At 39.8% G+C, this 21,244-nt stretch overlaps 2 protein-coding genes across 2 annotated transcripts in view; both read left to right on the plus strand.

The window, feature by feature from the left end:
• mpz (myelin protein zero) overlaps window positions 1–21,244 on the plus strand; it is a 68,425-nt gene that overhangs the window by 36,612 nt on the left and 10,569 nt on the right. The window lies entirely within an intron of this gene.
• Window positions 17,616–19,986, plus strand: LOC306966708 (uncharacterized protein; the record flags this gene model as incomplete). The annotated part of the gene is made up of 2 exons (XM_079561521.1): window positions 17,616–18,821; window positions 19,715–19,986. One exon carries the CDS (start codon window positions 17,616–17,618, stop codon window positions 18,771–18,773), a length of 1,158 nt encoding a protein of 385 aa, XP_079417647.1. The 3' UTR covers window positions 18,774–18,821; window positions 19,715–19,986.

Consider the following 21,244-nt stretch of genomic DNA (forward strand, 5'->3'; position numbering starts at 1 on the left):
AAATGCAAAAAGACACATTCCATTGGCAGATGATTTAACGTCACCTGCTTCAATCAAAATCTTATTCCAAGAAAACTTAACTCATTTTTAGACTTGTTTTCGCAGGACATGCTGTATTTAAACATGGCCGAGCCGCGGTCATGGGAATCAGAATGTTTCCGTCTTTTAAGCCATTTTCTGGCGGACTATAAACATATTTATCACACACCAATAAAATCGGTTCCATATGGATGTTTTTTTTCACTGTAAATTGTTCAGAAGCACTTGTTGCTGGCGTTAGCGTATGTAGCATGAAGCTAACATCAGCTTCCTGGTTAGCATATTAAGTGCATATGACACATTAGACACCATTTTTGCTAAAACATAGTTAACACAATTAAAGGAGCTATCCTTGATTCATGAATTTTCTGTTAGTTTTGTCCTTTACTATTCACCTTATTCCGCCCCGCCCACTTTTGCCACTTTTCGCTTTGTCTCGGCGCCTCTTTTTCCTGACACTTCCGGTCGAGCGCGAAGCCCGTTCATTTTAACGGAGAACGAGGGAAAATATTCTCCACTCAAATCTCATGTTTAGTCGATTGATTTGTGTAAAATGTCCGATGTTCATTTGCACCAACATGTCGACACTGCACTGTTTCTCTGTGCGGCCTGAAAACGGCTTTGTTTTCGTGTAGTGACTGATTTTATGCGGACTTCTCCAGCCCCATGTTAACACGTAGGAGAAAAGGGGCGGGCACAATTCATGGCGGCGCCCACGCGACCGTCCGGAATAAGGTGAATATGGTAACAGCTGACATTTATTCAAAAAGCACTGGTTTTAAGCAGTCATAAAATGTCAGGCTAGTGGGCATAATTTACAGTGAAGTGACAGTTTTCCTCCCTGACAGTTGTGAAACCTGGTTTAAACTCAGTCCCTGTGACGAATTTAGATGTTGCAAATGCAATAGGAAAGTTTGAGATGAGTTTGGACCAGGAAATAGCAATTTGAAATTTGAGTGACCCGGTTTCTTTGTATAATCAGGTATAGCTCCTTTAAGATTTTGCTACACATTGTACCCAGCTTTCTTTAGTTTTTTTTTTGACATAGGGCCTCATTTCCTAGTTATCCAGAGTGTTGTTTGTTTCTGGAGATTTTTTTTTTTTTTAAATTCATGCAGTCCTTATATTTGAAGAGTTTAGTGGTGCTAGGCTAGTGCTAGGCTAGTGCATGTCCATGGTAACTAGTAGCCTGCATTAAAATCACCCGGGTGTCTGGTGAGTCTAGAGTATCAGGACACTAGTTTGGCGAGTAGACGAGAGTAAAAAGCCGTGTCCATGGCCTATTTGTTGAGTTGAATCCACATGGTTCTCATGAGCACAGTAACTTACAGTAACTCTGGTTCTCTGAATGTGCACAGTGTAAAACGGGTTGGGCGACTCACAGGCTAATTCTCAGCGGTAAGACAGAGACAACCGTCAGGAGCAGGTTTCAGTTAGTTTTAAATCAGCGGTTCCCAATCTGTGGGTCAGGGACCAGAGATGAGAGAGTGGGACCATTTGCCATTTACTATTTTTAAAAAGAGAAATAGACTAGTAGTCGTCCTAAATACCAGTCTCACAGTGGGTTAGTGGTTAGTGGTCCTCACACAGGGGGCGGGGCCTGAATTGAGGTCTGTATGTTCTGCTTCTGCCCTGGAACAGTGGAACTGTTTTGACCATAAATGGATTCTCTCTTCGTTGAATAGCCATGGGACGCTACTGTAGGGCCCCCGTGTGGATTTTTGCTTAGGGCCCCAGAAGGGCCAGCACCGGCTCTGAGTGACACGATTTAAAATTGTGATAAATTGTGATTCCCGTTACAAACTTCCTTCCCCTTGTGTGATGCGTTGCCATTTGTATCTAACGTTTGTCAAAATCAGAACAAAGGTCTTTTTTTTCTGCTTTCTTGACGTTCAGACACTTAATCCGCTCCCGTTATAAGACATAAGAACATGTTTTTTGTCAATTCAGAAGAGATATTAGGCCTACCCCTGGTCAAAAGACTCAAACATGAATGACTCAAAAGCAAAGTGCAGGCTAGTTTTTCCACGATGCTCAGAAAAGTCGCATCTTGATCGATTGAACATGAAATAGACCCTTTTTTGTGAGTCATGAGTGTATATTCTCCAGTGTAAGAAAGCTGGCTCTGGGTCACTGCTGCTTAGATGTAACTGCCGCCTGTGGTTTACTCTGAATTATAATTGAGAGCCTACACATTTTAAAAGTCTTATATTTGACATTTTCAAACACTTCTAGATGCCATAGCAGAGGTTTTCCCAGTTGCTTTCTGACAAAATTCATGTGTGTCAAGTTTCTGGATGCAGAGAGCATGGATGGAGGCATTATAAAGCATTAAAAGTCATGAATTGTGCCAAAAATCAGGCCTTAAAGGAACAGGCCACCGTTTTTCCATACTGAGATATGTTCTTACCTGAGCTTAAGGTCCGCACACACTACACGACTTTTCTAGTCGTAAACGATTTTATATAGAATGGGGGGTCCACACTACACGACTGGATTCAGTGCGATTTTCGAACGTCTGGGGGTTCACACTTAACGACAGAGAATCGTAAGAGCGAACACACACACACACACACACACTCAAATGGAGATCAAAGTTGGCGACAGGAAGAAGCGGGACGTATTTCAGTGGATTTAATAAGAAAAGGAGACGGGCGTCAACCTCAGGATGGAGGAGATATCGGAGGAGACGGAGGAGAAAGCGGGGAGGCTAGCCGGCGTTAGCAGCGAAGTGAAGCTAAACAGTTCGTCTCCAAACACAGTAAAAACTCTGTTCGTAGTTGAAATGTAGCTGGAAAAGGTGGTTGTCGTGAACTTTTGGTGATATAAAGTTGTGCTGTTTCGTGTGTGGGGCTGTGGCCATGAAACAAGTTGTTTGTGCCGCTGGTTTAACAGAGAAGTGAAAAAAAGGAGGCGCGGCGGTGCTTTCCTGTCTTTATATCACTCTGTCATTCACATTTGGGACGGTAAAATCACCCACGTTTCTCCTGTGCGTCCAAAATCGGGCTTAAAGATCAAACATGTTTTATTTCCTACGACTGGAGTCTAGTCTGGTCTTTCTACCCCCCACGCTACATGATTCTAACGTCAGTCCAGTCGTGACCCCCCCAGACTACGCGACCCCCCCACACTACACGACCCGACTCCGTGTGACCGCCTTCGACTAGACGCGACTCGATTAGACTCGGCGCCACTGAGAATTAGAGCAAAATCGGGCATAAAAGTCGTGTCGTGTGTGCTGACCTTAGACGAGTTGATGAGTACCTGTCTGGTCTCTACGCGTGCGCTCAGTCACGTAAAAAGTCCAAAGATATTGTTAGCATTTAGCCTCTCCTCCTCTATGGGGCCAAACAGTGTGAAGTTAGAAGCGACCAAGCTCTTCCACGTTTTCCCCTATTTAAATACAGTTACGTGAGTAGTTATACAATCCAAGTATAGTTACACAAAATTAAACATGTCGATTTTCTAAGCGGATAATACGGGGTACTATATTGTACGGCGTAATAACACCTAAGGAGCATTTCGACGTTCGCGTAGTAATATCACTAGAATTCTCTGTGTGGACGTCACTTCCTTAAATGATAAAATTCCAAAAAAACAAACAAAAAACGGGACGGGGCGGCAGATGGTATCGTCGGTCCGAATCCTGCAGGTGGACATTGTCGTTGTGGCTCAGATCATGTGAGAAGAGAGAACCAATCCTACGTCTGGAATGGAACAAGCACATTTATCTTCATTGTGGATCATTTCAAGTGAAAACTAAATCTTTGTGTAAACGTGTCTGATTTCAAGTGGGATTTCTGCTTTGGCATTGTGTTTTCATCTTATCTTAGTTTCAAACCGACTCAAATCGAACATAAAGTACCATAATTCAAGTGATTTTAAAGCAGCCCTAAGTAGCTTGTTTACCTTAATAAATCCTTTCCGTAGTCCCTCTGGGGAACACATACCAGAGATATAGATGACCAGGATTCAGGAGGTTCAATCAAGAAGATTTATTTCCCTAACAAGTCATCTAATACAGAGCTCTGCTTCCCTAGTCCCTAACACTTGAATCTACTAGCCCCCCCCGCCGCACCGGAGTAGACTGAGTTGATAGGGAAGTGAGAGTATTCATAATATTCATGAGCCTAGGCTACGTGTAGTTGTTTCCATTGGTTGGTAATTTTGTAGCTCCTCCCTCATCACCATTTTATTATATGGCTCCGGCGTTCCATTCTCGGGGGCGCTTATCTTATTTTTCCCACACTGTGGCCTTGGTGTTTGGACACTTCGCACACACACTTATCTTTTGTATTTTCCACTGGACCTTGACTGTAACAGAGAACTCAAAAACACTTTGCATGCATTGTAATATAATACGCTAAAGAGCCATATAAACGAAAAGCTCGCAAATAAATTTTATAATTCTTTAGTAATACAAGTGTTCATGGGATGATTGGAGGGTCTTTCATCTCCCCCTGGTGCCTCTGGCCAGAAAACCACAATTGCAACTTGACTGCCACCGGACCGGAGTCACCAATACACACTAATGGAATCACGAAGAAGAAGCTAACAGGCTAACGAGTAAAGCTAACTGTGGGCTAGCGCCACTTAAACAGTATTTACAGCCAAGTTTGAGTGAAAAAAAGGATCTCCATTGTGTAATTGGATGAACAATATCCCTCTGTCCCTTTGTCTTTTCTGTCAGCGTAGTATTTACTCTCACGACACCTGCAGTGGCGCTTATGGCCTCTAGGGGCAAGAGCTACTTAGTACTGCTTTATGTGATTTATCTCATTTAAGATGGCCAATCCTCCAGTGCGCTCCACAATCTACTCCAATCTACTGGAAATAAGAGATTAAATCTATAACTTTGAGTAGATTTGGTCTGGTTTTAGATAAAGCAAAACAATTGATGCCAATGGATGATGCTCATTTTTGTTAATTCAGATTATTTTGTATAATTTCAAGAGAAAAAGAAATCGTTTTAAAAGATAATTTGTCAGATTTCAAGAGGGATTTATCTGCTCTTAGATTAGCTCAACATAAATATCCAGCATCAGAACTATTTGGGCATTAAAATGTCATTAAATTAGCCTTGCTGCTGCGTGTGGCATCCTCGCAGTAAAACCAATACTTGAGCATATTTCCCTCATATCTGGGCTCACACCATCGACTCCCATGATGCTCTGTTGTTGATTCCTCCTCCCGCTGACCGTGTGAAAACCTCTGTCAGTTCTTCCTCGTTACTTGTTTCCAATCCTCTCCTCCTCCCCGTAGCTTTTCCTTTTTTCTGCAGGTCGAGCGGTTCCTGGACATAAAATCAGTAGCTCTCACTCTTCATCTCTGTCTGCGCTTCCCTTCGCAGCTTTAGCTTCCAGGGCTTTGGAGGCAGAGCGGCCTGTGCGGGTTTTTCCACTCGGGGTTTTCTCATGTCAACAAGGCCGGAGATAATATTGTTCATTTCCAAAGAGCAAAACAATGTAAAGCCGTGTCGTGTGGATGATTAACTCCGGCTGCAGTTTGAATTTGTAGTTTTATATAGAGCTCGAGATTGGAAAACTGTGATTTCCGTGATTCTTGTAACACTCCTTGTTAAAAAGTAATTGTGATTTTGAAATACTAAACACTGGAGTTACTGTTCGCAATAGTCAGTATGAGTGACATGAGGTTTCCAAGTCTCATTTCTCTCGTTATTTTCCTATTTTTGAGTTCATAACAGCGTCTTATCCAAAGGACTCTTTAAAGCAATACTAAGTAACATTAATAAATTATTTTCATAGTCCCTCTGGGGGTAATAAAAGTGTTAATGGAATAATTGAGGGGTCTTTCATCTCCCCCTGTTACCACAATTGCAACTTGACTGCCACCGGACCAGAGCAACCAATACACACTAATAGAATCATGAAGAAGAAGCTAACAGGCTAACGGGCAATCAATCAATCAACCTTTATTTGTATAGCGCTTTACAACATCACCCGCTGAACCAAAGTGCTTTCCATAAGTGCAATATAATCAATTTTAGCACAAAATATTTAAGAAAATACATATAAATTACACATGTGCAATTAGCAGTCAAAAGCGGCTTTAAACAAGTATGTTTTCAGCCTCGCTTTAAACAGTGTCAGGTCAGTGATGGCTCGTAACTCAACAGGCAGAGAGTTCCAGAGCCTCGGACCAGCCACTGAGAAGGAATGATCACCCCACTGCTTACTTTTGGTCCTGGACCTCCAGCAGGTGTTGTCCTGCAGACGCAGCCTCTACTAGGCTGATGTGCAACAAGCAGGTCACATAAATAAGAAGGTGCAAGTCCATACAGTGATTTAAAAACAAACATTAACAGTTTAAAATTAACCCTCGCATGTACTGGGAGCCAGTGTAAGGAGTGCAGCACTGGAGTGATGTGACTGCACCGGCGTGTGTTTGTGAGCAGCCGAGCTGCAGCGTTTTGCACCAATTGCAGCCGGTTTAAAGTGCACTTGTTCACACCCACATAAAGTGCATTGCAATAGTCAATACAGGAGCTAATAAAAGCGTGCACAGCCTTCTCTAAGTCATCCTGACCGAGGAAAGGTTTAACCTTGGCCAGGAGACGGAGCTGAAAAAAGCTTGTCCGAACAACAGTGTCCATCTGTTTGTCGAATTTCAGTTGGTCGTCGAACTGAACCCCTAAATTTCTCACCACTGTTTGAGAGAAAGGGGCAAGGGTTCCCAGGTCCAACACAGAGTCCATAAATTTGGGTCCAAACAAAATGCACTCACTTTTACTCTCGTTAAGATGTAAAAAGTTCTGTGTGAGCCATTCCTTGATGTCAGCCAGGGCATTGTGGATGGACTGTAGCGCTGCTGTGCTGTTTAACTGCGGGCTAGCGCCACTTAACCCCTTAACTCCCACCTGAACCAAGCACATTTTCTCCAGTTTGGCTTTACCCCAGTCCAAAAGCTTCTGGAAAAAAGCTGTGAAAATAGCAACAAAACTGAGACGAAAACAATGATGGAAATGTGACAAAAAAGTGGCATTGGCAAAAAAGTGATGAAAAAAAAAATTGATGAAAAAGTGGCAAAAATGTCACAAAAATGTCACAAGAAATTGACAAAAAATGTGACAAAAATGTGACGAAAAAATGACAAAAATGTGACAAAAAAATGACAAAAATATGACAAAAATTAGAAAAAAAATGGACAAAAAATTACAAAAATGTGATAAAAATTTGACAAAAAAATTACAGAAAAATTACAGAAAAATTACAAAAAAATTACAAAAAATTGACAAAAAATGACAAAAATTTTACAAAAATGAGTTGAATACCCAGCAAAAAATGATGGAAAAAAAATCTGATGATATGAGGAAAAAGATCCTCTCGGTTCAGGCGGGAGTTAAGAGGTTAAACAGTATTTACAGCCAAGTGTTAGTGAAAAAAATGATCTCCATGGTATAATTGGATGTACAATATCCCTCTGTCCCTTTGTCTTTTCTGTCAGTGTAGTATTTACTCTCACGGACAATTAATGAGGAAAAAAAACATGCTACGACACCTGCAGTTGCGCTTACGGCCAATCAAAAAATGGCCGTCACTTTTTTCTGTCATACTTTTGGTGCTTTTTCATCTCTTTTTGTCGCCTGTTTTGTTGTTTGATGCTTTTTTCTGCTTTTTTGCTGCGTCTTCATCCTCATTTACGTCTCTTTTTTGCCGCTTTTTTCAATAAGCTTTTAGATTTGGTTCAATTCAAACTGGAGAAAATGTGCTCGGTTCAGGCGGGGGGTCAGAGGTTGAAAAACATAATTTTCGGGAGCAAAGACTTCACTGCAGGAAGCTTACACGTTCATAATCAATCAATCAATTGTTTCGTATAGCTCAATATCACACAGGAGTTGCCTCACAGGGCTGCATTAAAACAAAATAATGTTATGTCCAAGCTAATGCAGTGTCCAGGCAAAGATAATGTCCAAATTAGCGTCAACAGCAGATGATGCTCGGGGTTAGACTCTCCTACTCTCCTACTCAAAAACCCAGTGGGAGAAAAAAGAAACCTCAGGGAGAACCACAGAAGGAGAGATCCACTCCCATGGACGGACAGGCTATAGAAACCCAGGGCTGTAAATATTAAAAATCATTCAAAAATCAAAAAAGGGAACAGCCCCAGGAGACGATGGATTTACATATGAATTTTATACAGAATTTAAAGATTTACTCTCCTCAATTTTATGTAGAGCCTATAATGAAATTTTGAAAACAGGAAAATGGCCCGATACATGGAAATCAACTATTATCACAGTTATCGCCAAAGAGGGAAAGGACCCTGCAAAATGTGCTTCTTATCGTCCCATTTCCCTCATAAATGTAGATCATAAAATTTTTACATCAATATTATCCAATAGACTAGCAGATATTTTACCTGAAATTATAAATCTAGACCAAACTGGGTATGTCAAAGACCGCTTGCTAAGTGATAATGTACGAAAGACAATTAACGTAATTGATCATGCCGTGAAAACAAAGCAGCAAACATTACTTGTGACCTTAGACGCAGAAAAAGCATTCGATCGCGTAGCCTGGCCATACCTGTTTAGCGTGCTAGGAAAGTTTGGTTTTCACAAAACCTTTATTGACGTTATTAAGATAATGTATGCAAGATCAACGGCTAGAGTTAAAGTTAACGGAATGCTATCGGAGAGCTTTGACCTAAAAAGAGGCACAAAACAGGGCGATCCTCTATCAGCTCAAATTTTCGCCATCTGCATTGAGCCCTTAGCAGAAAAAATAAGAAATAATCGGCAGATTAAAGGTGTCTTGGTACAGGACGATGAACACAAATTAGCTCTGTACGCTGATGACATCATAGTTTATATTACTGACATAAAACGAACTCTACCGGCACTACTAGAAGAAATAAATAAATATGGTGAGATCTCTGGGTATAAATTAAACCACAATAAGACTGAAGCAATGGAAATAGGGGAACATCTAGAAAATGATCTGAAGAAACAATTTAAATTAAAATGGACACGAGACAAGGTCAGGTACTTGGGAATTAAAATACCCAGTAACTTAGAGAATTTGTACCAATACAATTATGGGGAGTTACAGAATACAATTAAACAAGATTTAATGAGGTGGAAAATTGTACCTCTTACTCTCTTTGAAAAAGTAAGAATAATAAAAATGAATATCTTATCACGCTATATATTTCTCTTCCAGAATTTACCTATCCATATAAAAGAAAAGAGTTTTAAATTATGGGAATCACAGTTGAGGAATTTTTTGTGGGATGGCCATAAACCAAGAGTTAAAATGAAAGTACTACAGGACAACAAAGAGAAGGGGGGTCTATCATTACCTAACCTGAAAAATTACTTCTTTGCATCACACGTAAAAACAATGTTAGTTTGGCTTAATGAGCAAAAGAACCCTAAATGGAAACAGATAGAATTAAAGTTGGTAAAAAAACCTACTACCCTAATTTTTTCCAAAGGAAAAGTGAAAAGAACTGCAGAGAGCAGTTACACAGTTCACAATACCTTTGAGATCTGGAGGACAATATGCAGAAAAAATAAGATTAGAAATGAAGATACAATTCTTCTCAGAGAAATAGCTCACGATACCGAATTTACTCCTAATAAAATTGATGAAGGGTTCAAAGTGTGAGAAGCGAAAGGTATAAAACGATATTACCAACTGTATGAAGCAGATGGAATCAATAGTTTTGAAAACATAACAAGAAAATATAACCTAGCAAGTCAACATTTCTACCAGTATCTCCAAATAAGGAGTTACTTAAATAAGTTAAAGTCAAAAGAAATTCACCCACTTATTCAATATATAATAAATGCAGATAAAAATGCAAAATCACAAAAAGTAATTGGAGGAATCTACAAAGTATTACAGGAGAGTAACAAGAGGTGCAGTAACATTAAAGGCAAATGGGAAAAAGACTTGCAGGAAACCATTCACGAGGATGACTGGTACCAAAGTAGCAAAGCAAATTTTATTCATATACGATCGCCATTCTGGCAAGAGTTTGCTTGGAAATTCCAATTAAGGTTCTTCAAAACACCCCACATGATATCCAAATTTTCAAAAAATAAAGATATGGCCTTTTGTTGGAGGAAGTGCGGGGAGAAAAAAGCCGACTATTTGCATATTTTCTTTACTTGCCCAAAAATAGTAAACTTCTGGAACAAAATTATATCAAGCATAAAGCAAATGATGGGTGATAAAGTTACATACGACGCAAAACATCTATTAATAGGCATACCATCAAAAAGAGCAAAACAAAGTGTGCAATATCTCTTTTGGATCTTCAGAATCACAGCATTAAAACAAATTACAAGGAATTGGCGATCAATAAAACTCCCAAACTTTAAGAACTGGCTCGAAACTATAGAAAGCATACAACGTATGGAAAGATTGACCCATGTAATAAATAACAAAGAAGCTGAGTTCCAAAACAAATGGTCTCTCTTCAACCAAGACAGATTCATATAGTAACATAAAATAAATGAATAAATAATAATAATAAAAAAATAATAATGATAATAAAAATGTGTATATAGGTGTATATATAGTATATATTAGAATATACACATTTTAAGAATCAGAATCCCATGATGGGGAGTCCCTTTCCATTTTTTCCAAATACATGGCAGCTTTGATGTAGTATAAAACAAGGAATTACTTTTTTTTATTTTTTATTTTTGTATTTTTGTAGTCTTTTTTTATTTTATTTATTTATATATTATTATTATTATTTATTTATTATTATTTATTTTTTTTAATTTATTTTTCTTCTCTAGCTATAATGTATGAACTCGAACCACTGTCACAGCGCATCAGGTATGTAATAGCTCCTTTTGTTTGTTGATTTTATTTGCTACACAAGGGGGAAAAAAAAGAAAAAAAAAAAACAACTAAATATTGTGTGTAATAACAGACATGTAAAAATGTACACATCTGAAATGTAAAACCACACAATAAAGTAAAAAAAAAAAAAAAAAAAAAAAAAAAAAAAAAAAAAAAGAAACCCAGGGCTGATAGGAGTCCCTCAGCAGAAGAACGTCCATTCCTTGTACACTGGTGAATGAATGAGAGAGTGAATGGGTGACTGGTTCCTTGCTGTAAAGCACTTTGGACCTAATGAAGGTAGAAAAGCGCTCTAAACTGTAATTTGTTTTTTTTTTAAATTCCAGTTTTACCATTCGTATGGACTCTTGAACAAGGCCGTAGGAACCCAGGGTGCTGAGGGCGCTGCAGCACCCCCTGGTGGATAGTTTGTGAACTGCAGGCAATATCAACCCCTTAACTTCCACCTGAATCGAGCACATTTTCTCCAGCTTTACCCCCAGTACAAAAGCTTCTGGAAAAAAGGTGTGAAAATAGGAACAAAACTGAGACGAAAACAAGGATGAAAATGTGAAAAAAGTGAGAAAAAATGGACGAAAAATTGACAAAAAAGTGAGAACAAATTTAGAAAAAAGTGTGAAAAATGTGACGAAAAATTTAGAAAGAATGGACGAAAAAGTGACAAAAAATGTAGAAAAAATTGACAAAAAAGTGATAAGAATTTGACAAAAAATGTGAATAATTTGACAAAAAAGTGGCAAAAAAGTGGCAAAAAATTGACAAAAATTGACAAAAATTTGACAAAAAATTGAGAAAAAATTGACGAAAAAGTGACAAAAAAGTCACGAAATGAGACGACTGCCCAACAAAAAGAGTGATGAAAAAAAATCTGAGTGAGGAGTGAAGAGTGAGGAAAAAGATCACTTTAGTTTTGTAGGTCTTTCAAATGAGGTGTTACACTGGCCTACAGGATTTGGGTAAAGCTGAACTGGAGAAAATGCTCTCGGTTCAGGCGGGAGTTAAGAGGTTAATAAATAGGATTTATGCACAGAAAAAGTATTTTGGGGGTAAATTTTGTCCCTCAGCGCCCCCTAACTAAAATATCTTCCCACGGCTCTGCTCTTGAATGTATTTCACTAAACATATTGTTTGGCCCTTGATGTGAAAAAGGTTCTCACCCCTCCTTTAGGCTGTGGAATAGAGTTCATAATGGTAGAAGTTTCTGTAACTAATGGCTAACACTAAGATATTGAAGCTAAAAAAAAAACCTGATGTTGTCACCGCAATCACTGCTCTATACAAATAAGATTTCCTTCCTTCTCCGTGGCCATGACTTCACTCACAAAGGCATGAAACTGCCTTCCTACAAATGAATAAATAAAAATAACTATAAACATTTCATTTCTATCAAGTCTGTGATCTGAGCTGACCTTCTCCCACGTGCTTCTTCCAGATTACTCGCAAAACCCATTATTTCATCCCCACTTATTCAAAACATACACACCATAACCAAACATAGCATCCGCCGCCGCTCCCCGGAGTGCTTCATTTCCATACCTTCTCCCGTTCCCGTTGCTTTGAAGTCGCTCGCTCTGCAACGGCGGAGGAGGCGCGTTTAGCCGGAGCCGCCATTAGCATAAACCTAGCCTAGCCAAACTGTTCGTGGGCGGCAGAACGGTAAACAACATCGTGATCTATTAGCGCGTTTTCCGGGAGCGTGTGATGGATGCTAACGGCGTCTTCAGCCTCGATAGCCTCGTCTCCTTGTAATTAAAGATGATGGATTCTGTTGTGTAGTCAGCGGGGGGCGATCAGAGCGAGACAAAGCCTTAGTCAAACAGCCTCTGGTGCGCTTTTCCACCGTGCGCTAACCCGATGTTTCACCTCAGCAAGTGCAGTTTCATAAAGTGAGCGCGAGCTTCATTGAGTGTGAGTGAACACGAGCCCTAGATAAAGGTCTATGTTTAAACTAACCTTTTTCAAAACAGCATCTATGTTATTAGCTCATCATAAACGTACCTGGGGGTGTGGTTTCTTTTGAGAAATCCTGCATATTTAGGTGGTCGTCAGTAAAGTAGAAAAGTGACTTAAGTACAGTACTTAAGTCAAGTTTATGAGGAGAGAGGTCGAGGTATAGGGAAAGTCCTGCTCACAATGATGCAACCTTTATCCCAATTTCCAATACTTATCGACCTAAATTACCTAAAACCTTTTGAGTATTCGATATAAATGACTAAAATGTGACTAAAAAGCAGTTTTGGCCAAAAGACTAAGGCTAAAACAAAACGTTTTGGTGACGTTTCTGTACGTCCTGAGGTTTGGCAGGTCAGCAGAAGCAAAGGGGGCGGAGCCTCTACTTTGCGTCCTCACACAATGTCTGAGAAAACTACAGTCAAGATAAACTATTGTCTTTCGACTTGTAATATAAGCTCCCGACGCTATCGACCAATTCTGCTAAGTGTAGTCGCTTGTATTACTTGCAAACACTCATTTTATCTTTAAGGTGCTTTATCTGCGTCACTTTATCGACCACCTGCACTATGACTATAAACCTGCACTGCTAATACTGACTTTTATTATAGTCTGTTTTTTTTTTTTTTTTACTGTTTATACTTTTTGCCCCTTAAAGTTTGTGATCACTGTATGTAAGATACTTCTATTTACTATTTAATTGTTGAACATTTCCTGTTCTGCACACCCTGAGTGTTTCTGAGAGCTGAATGTAACAAGTGAATTTCTCCATTGTTGTCAATAATGGCTACAGCTGATTTAAAAAATAAATAAATAAATGAAAGATGAAGACTCTAAGGGCCCGATCTTGTGTCTCAAACTGCAGACAATAGCGTAACATTTTGCTCCCAGTAGGAGTTCACTTTGTGATCTTGCCTCTCCAGACTTAGTGCATTTCAGTGGGTGGAGACACGAAGCTGATGCTCAAATATAAGTTATTTTAAATGCAAAATGGTTAAAATTATTCTATGGACACAGACATTTATATGGTTAGTCTGGAGTTATAAGTGATTTGCCTCAGGTGCTCTGTGGAGCGGGTCACACTGTTTTTAATGCAGGCTAGCTGATACCATAGAAATGCACTAGCTTTGCACCACGAAACTCTTCAAACATAAGAACTGCATGAAAACAACAAAAAAATATCTCCAGGTACCAGCAACACTCTGGATAACTAGGAAATGAAGCCCTGTGTCAAAAATCCTGAAATATCCCTTTAAAGAAGAACACAAGGCAGTGTAATGTAAACGAGGAAATGAACATCAGTTGTGCTCCCATCAGAGCAGTCACCTGCTCTTGTGACGCCCTCTCACAAATGGCGGAGGCGAATAGCACATATAGCTCCACACCTCCATGCGCCACCACAAGATCTGGCCCTAAATATGTTAGCTGTGGTCCAAACACGTTCCTAACTTTTCCAACATACTTGTAATATCCTGATTCTTCACAGAGACGAGTTTATCGGCACATTTCCAGTTACTTTCCAGGGTCACTGTCACAGAAATGCTCGAAAACTCGCCCGAGAGTTCAGGAAATTGAAACAAATGCTTGGTAATTAGACAAACAGTGTTTTTTCCCACTAAGGCCTGAGTTCACAATATACTAAAGGAGGACACACTACTAGAATAATAATCCGTTAGCCATTAGGCGTCTTACATAATCTGTAAAACAAACAACGCATTTTAAAATAAGCTCTGCCTTAAAGTTTACCCTCTGAGATCCCGTTCTCTAAACCTGTCAAGTGTCGTCTCTGTTCTCCAATGCACTTTTAAATATTCATAGTTGTGGCTCAGATAATAATAGCTCCGTGTGGGAGTGATGGATAAATTATATAAGTGAGAGTTGCATAAAACAAAAAAGGAGCTTCAAACACGCCTTGACCTCAACAGGAAGGAATACAGTTTGAAACTATACCTCCGTTATTATTCATAAAGGGCAAACCTCCTGAAAATGTGCTACACTTTGTTCTGTTGTTTGTTAAAAAGCAAATGTCAAGGTGAAATTCTGAAGATTCTTGAGCTTTGCAGGTTGTAATATTGTTCCTTGGCCAAATCAGGAGTGGATTTTGTTGCTGAACACAGACATGTAAAGTCTCAGTAGGTCTCAACATTTATTAATGATTTCTAATGAGGCTTTGACCTGAATGTGCTGAAAACATTTGGACCGTTCATAATTTGTTTGATTGGCTAATGCTAACGGCTATAGGAAAAATACATTGAACAGGCTAATTGTCTGCATACGTCACTGCTTTTCCCTTTTATTTTTTTTATTTTTTTTTATTTCAGTTTCATTTATTATTTAAAAAAAAATCCCCATACACAATGAAAGTTTATTTTAAATATGAAAATATCTTAATTTCTCTAACAGTTCTCAGTGTTGTTTCAGCAGGAGATTCAGGTGAAGTTGTGTTTGTTTGTTGTTGCTGTTATCTATGGAGCGCTCAACAGTGTGGACCCGAAAGTACTGTTGCTTATACTAAGTACTAGGAAACTCTTGCCCCTAGAGGCCATAAGCACAACTGCAGGTGTCGTAGCAAGTTGTGTTTAATTTCATTAATTGTCCGTGAGAGTAAATACTGAGCTGACAGAAAAGACAAAGGGACAGAGGGATATTGTACATCCAATTACACAATGGAAATATTTCATTTAAAGTCAAACTTGGCTGTAAATACTGTTTAGGTGGTGCTAGCCCACAGTTAGCTTTGCCCGTTAGCCTGTTAGCTTCTTCTTCGTGATTCCATTAGTGTGTTTTGGGGATGAAATACCCCCCAATCATCCCATTAACACTTGTATTACCCCCAGAGGAACTACGGAAAAGGATTTATTGAGGTAAACAAGTTACTAAGTATTGCTTTAACAAGCGTATGGGAAACACACATTGAGCAGGCTAAAAGACTATAGTCGACTTGCTAACTATCCGCATTCGTTAGGATCGAACACTGCTTTTCCTTTTTATTTCTGTGGATCTTGACGATTAGCATGGTGGCTAGTCCGGGAACTTTTCAGTAACCTTCATTGCATTTTTCCCATAGCCGTTAGCATTAGCCATCAAACATTGCAAATTGATTCTGTGCATAACTTCAAATCATAACAACTCCGCCCAAGAAGTGACTTCCTGTTTCGTCCAACACGCCAAAATAAAAGCACTGTCTTATTCATTAGTTTAGCAGTTCATTAGTTCAACTTTCTTTCTGCCTAATTATTTACAGACAAAACTCTTAAAGGATCTATATCATGCTATTTTAGCCATTCCAAAGTTAAGTATAGGCATTTATATGATATATTGTACCTCTACCATTATGGAGCACTCATTTTTGTGATAAATATAAGTGTTTTCTGGAGGTATTTTTCAAACCCGGAAGACAAAACGCTTCGATTCAGTTAACTCCGCCCCCTCTCTCCGCGCATACTTTACCGTAATATAAATAAACAACAATAAGTGAAGTTACTTCACGATGCAGTTATACGGAGTTGACATCAGCAATACAGCTTCATAAATGGCTAACACACAAGCTAATATGCTAACACACAAGCTAATATGCTAACACACAAGCTAACCCGCGTTTGGATTGACTCACCACTCTGGTCCATCGCTGTTTACATTGTGGGACTCGTGTTGGTTATAAAAGTTAATCCACTTTGGTTCTGGCGAAGGTTCCCCAAACATCCATCAGAGACAGTCACAGAAAAACAATATTTTGGTGAAAGTCGCTGAATCCCAGAGAAAAAACAACTTCGATTGGCCTCTTCTTGAAAAAAGTTGAACAAACTCCTGTCCTCGTAGCCAAACGTGCTTCTTTTTCTCCGTGACATTATCGTTAGGTAGGAATAAAGAACAGGTGTGTCCAGTTATAAAGAGCTCCATCTTCAGCTGCAGCGCAAACGTGTTTGTTTTGGCCACAGCTGACCTGGAAGCACCTCGGGCACATCCTTTCATCTCTCTTACGACAGAAATAATGAAAAAGCTGTTTTACAAATTAAAATCAGGCTGTAGGACATTGCTTTACAGACGTCGAGCACTTCTGTTCCGCTGTTACGACACAACTGAACACTCAGTCGTTCACCAGGAGAGGGAGGAGCAGCTGCTCAGAGAGCAGGATTCAGGAGGATTACTGAGAGCTGCGTGAATGAAGCCACAAACAACATGGCTAAAAGCTCTAAAAAGTCGATTTTGCATGATATAGGACCTTTAAACTGTGTGTATTTAATTATATTTTTGTAATGTTGCAAGTACCTGCTGAACTAATCAAAGAGACGAGATGTGTGCTTTTATTTTGGTGTGCTGGATCGAAACAGGAAGTCACTTCTTGGGCGGCGTTGTTATGATTTGAAGTTATGCACAGTGAGTCAATTATGAACACATTTTCAGTTGTAGTCAAGTTAAGTTTCTGCTTTTTGTGGGTCAGATACACATCCATTGGCCACTAAACATCATCTTATAAGAAATCATCTAAATACCATAAAATAGACATAAAATACCTCGACAAGATTTAGTGTTAAGCCTCAAATGTAATTCGCTAACATAATGTACCCATAGGAACAGGGTCACGTAGGTAAAGGCATTTCAGTGATTTCTGTCTCCAATCTTTAACATAAGCTTGAAAGTAAACACCGCTTATATTCATGGGTGTGTTTCCATGCCAACGCATTCCACCCCAGTCGTTACTATTTAAAACAGACACAGGATTTGAAAGTCCACAAACAAACATTGAGAGGAGTAAACTTGCTGCGTTTTCTTTCGCTAACCATGGACATAAACGAAATCGAGGCCCGAGTGCTGGATTGCAAATTGTCGGTGAACAGTGAGCTCATCGCCCTGCAAGAGGAGCTGCTCGAGGAGTTCGACAAGGCTTTGGAGATGGCGTCCCAGGTCAGAGCTGCTCCAGAAACGGAGGAGAACTTGAGAAACCAACATTTGAACAGAAAGGAGGAAAGGCTGGCTCAAGACGAAGAGGTGAGAAGGTTGAACGCCATAAATGCTGCTGTGGTGGCTGCAGCGAACGACCTCAAGACGAAGCTCCGACAGAAGGAAGCTGAGGAGAAAGTTTGGGAGAACGTCACGAAGAAGCTCGCGAGTCGTGAGGCTGAGCTTTTCAAGGCCAACGACGCTCTGAGGGAGATGGTGGACGAGAAGGAGCAGAAGATAAAAGAACTGAGACAATGCAATGACGCTCTGTTCGAACACTATGAGAAATCGCTGATGTTGGTGACGGAGTATCAGAGGAGGTTCGAGGAGTGTGGCGGACAGATAGACGACATGATGATCAAGGCCCAAAGCTACACGGAGAGAGTGTCCGCAGTGATCGCGGAGCTGAGAAAGGAGAGGTCAGTCCTCCAGCAAAACCTGGAGAAAACGGAGAGACAGCTGGAGCGGAGAGACCAGAAGCTCGGACAGATGTCGGAGGAAGAGGGCGAGCTGAGGGAGGTGGTGCAGCTGTTGGTGCAAGAGCTGGCAAAGAGCAGGAGAGCCTTTGAGTACCTAGCCGCAAAGGTTGAAGAACGAGAGAGAGAGCTGATGAGAGCAACGAGCGAAGATGGCGAGAGCGAGCGGGAGGAGACGATGTCAGAAGAAGACAGAGAGAGAGAGCTGGAGCCCATGAGAGCAACCGACAAAGAGAGCGAGAGCGAGCGGGAGGAGACGATGTCGGAAGAAGACAGAGAGAGAGAGCTGGAGCCGATGAGAGCAACCGACAAAGAGAGCGAGAGTGAATGGGAGGAGACGGTGTCAGAAGAAGAACGAGAGAGAGAGCTGGAGCCGATGAGAGCGACGGACGAAGAGAGTGAATGGGAGGAGACGATGACCTCAGAAGAAGATGAGAAAGCAAGACAGAGAGAGTTGGAGAAGGCGATGGGGATGGAAGCGGAGAGACAGCAGCGGACCCATCATAAGTGGTGGTGCACGTAATCAATAAAGTCTTCATTGATCTGCATGAATCGGTCAATTTTTTATTGAGTTCAAGGCCGTGGGAACCCAGGGTGCTGAGGGCGCTGCAGCACCCCCTGGGGAATAGTTTGTGAACTGCAGGTAATATTAACCCCTTAACTCCCACCTGAACCGAGCACATTTTCTCCAGCTTTACCCCAGTCCAAAAGCTTCTGGAAAAAAGGTGGGAAAATAGCAACAAAACTGAGACGAAAACAATGATGAAAATGTGAAAAAAGTGAGAAAACATTGACGAAAAGGTGACAAAAAATGTACAAAAAATGACAAAAATGGACAAAAAAGTGAGAAAGATTTGACGAAAAATTGAGAAAAAATGGACAAAAAAGTGATAAGAATTTGACCAAAAAAAATGTGAATAATTTAACGAAAAAGTAACAAAAAATTTACAAAAAATGACAAAAATGGACAAAAATTTGACAAAAAAGTGAGAAAAATTTGACAAAAAATTGAGAAAAAATGGACGAAAAGTGATAAGAATTTGACAAAAAAATGTGAATAATTTGACGAAAAAGTGACAAAAAAGTCACGAAAAATGACAAAAATGGACAAAAATTTGACAAAAAAATGTGAATAATTTGACGAAAAAGTGACAAAAAAGTCACGAAAAAGTGACAAAAAAGTTACAAAAATGTGACAAAAATGAGATGACTGCCCAACAAAAAAAGTGATGAAAAAAAATCTGATGTGAGGAAAAAGATCCTTTTAGTTTTGTAGGTCTTTCAAATGAGGTGTTACACTGGCCTACAGGATTTGGGTAAAGCTGAACTGGAGAAAATGCTCTCGGTTCAGGCGGGAGTTAAGAGGTTAATAAATAGGATTCATGCACAGAAAAAGTATTTTGGGGGTAAATTTTGTCCCTCAGCACCCCCTAACTAAAATATCTTCCCACGGCTCTGATTGAGTTGTAACCATTTGCAACACAGTAAGTATTCTTTATAGTAATCCAAAGTCATGGCAACTGGCGAACATATCGGATAGTGTCGAACAGAATCTGAAATGAAGTCTGAAAACTGCCAACCGCTCATATCCTAGCTTTCTCACTTTTATAGAATCAGAGAGGAAAACGTAATTAGGCTAACAGGGCTAACAGGACTCCTGACAACTGAATGATAGCGTGTCAATGATTCAGACTTTCCGTGCGCAGGAACGCGGTGCCGGCCAAAAGGCAATTTCATTACTATATCAGTATGTCATTTTAAACTGTTAGAGATAATGAAAAGATGTCTGTGATCCCCCAGTATGACACTAACTGTCCTGCACGTTACCATGGAGATCTGCAGCTATTTTAATTCTGCTAGACGTTTTCATGTGCAGAAAAAACCTGTGGAACAAGTCCATTAGCTGGTAAACACATCTAACACGGTGGGGTCCAAGTGGGCTCCAGTGTTTTACCTTTTAAAATCTCCATTAGTGTCTTATTGCTGCAAATCCCATGATGCTCAGCGAAATGACATCACAGTCCTGAACTCTCTACGTCCGGGTCCGCAGATGTGCGAGAAACTACAAAAACTCTTTAATACCATAATCAATATTTCTGAAACTCAACAGAGAGTTACTGAACATACTTATTTATCAGGCCCATTAGCCAAAAATGTTGTACCTACTGCTATAAAAGTAATTTTTTAAAAACACAATCGGTACATCCGGGTTAGCGGAGAAAAATGCTAACAGCGCAGCAGCTACGCTAACCCCGGAACTAGCGACTTTAGTAAATATCACTTTTTTAGCAGTAGGTGCGGCATTTTTGGCGAATGAGTCTGAGAAATAAGTAGGTTCAGTAACTCTCTGTTGAGTTTCAGAAATATTGATGGTTGTTTTTTATGTTTTTTTTATGTTTTTTCTCGCGCATATTAGCCGCTATGCTAGGACACAACAATTAGCTACTTCCAGGTCCAAACTGTTGAAAGTTCCGCTGATAAACACAGCAAAAAACGCAACTTAATCTGAATCTCCTGCTGAAATAACAACAGATAAAAGGACAAAAAACGGTTCTACACCTAATAAGAATAATATAGCTCACCATTTATCCAGGAAAAATGAAGATATTTTTATATTTAAAATAAGCCTTCTTTGTATATGGAAAATGTAATTTGTAAATAAGTAGTAATGCCAGAAAAGCATCACTTATGAAAATCCAGAGTAAATGTAATAATTATTTGTGATCAGATGTTTAAAAAGAACCTTGTAATCGGCTCTACAGGAGTTTGAAATCAGCTAAATCCCATTATAGTGAACATGGCTAAAGGCTTCAATAATTCGTAAGTGGAGAAAAAGAGTAGTTATTTTCCTCATTTGTGGGACCAATACACACTAATAGAACCACGAAGAAGAAACTAACAGGCTAATAGGCAAAGCTAACTACGGCTTAGCGCCACTTTCCAAATTCCATTGTGTAATTGGATGTACAATATCCCTCTCTCCCTTCTTCTTTT

This window comes from Gobius niger (genome assembly GCF_951799975.1).
Source record: "Gobius niger genome assembly, chromosome: 8".
Lineage (NCBI taxonomy): Eukaryota > Metazoa > Chordata > Actinopteri > Gobiiformes > Gobiidae > Gobius > Gobius niger.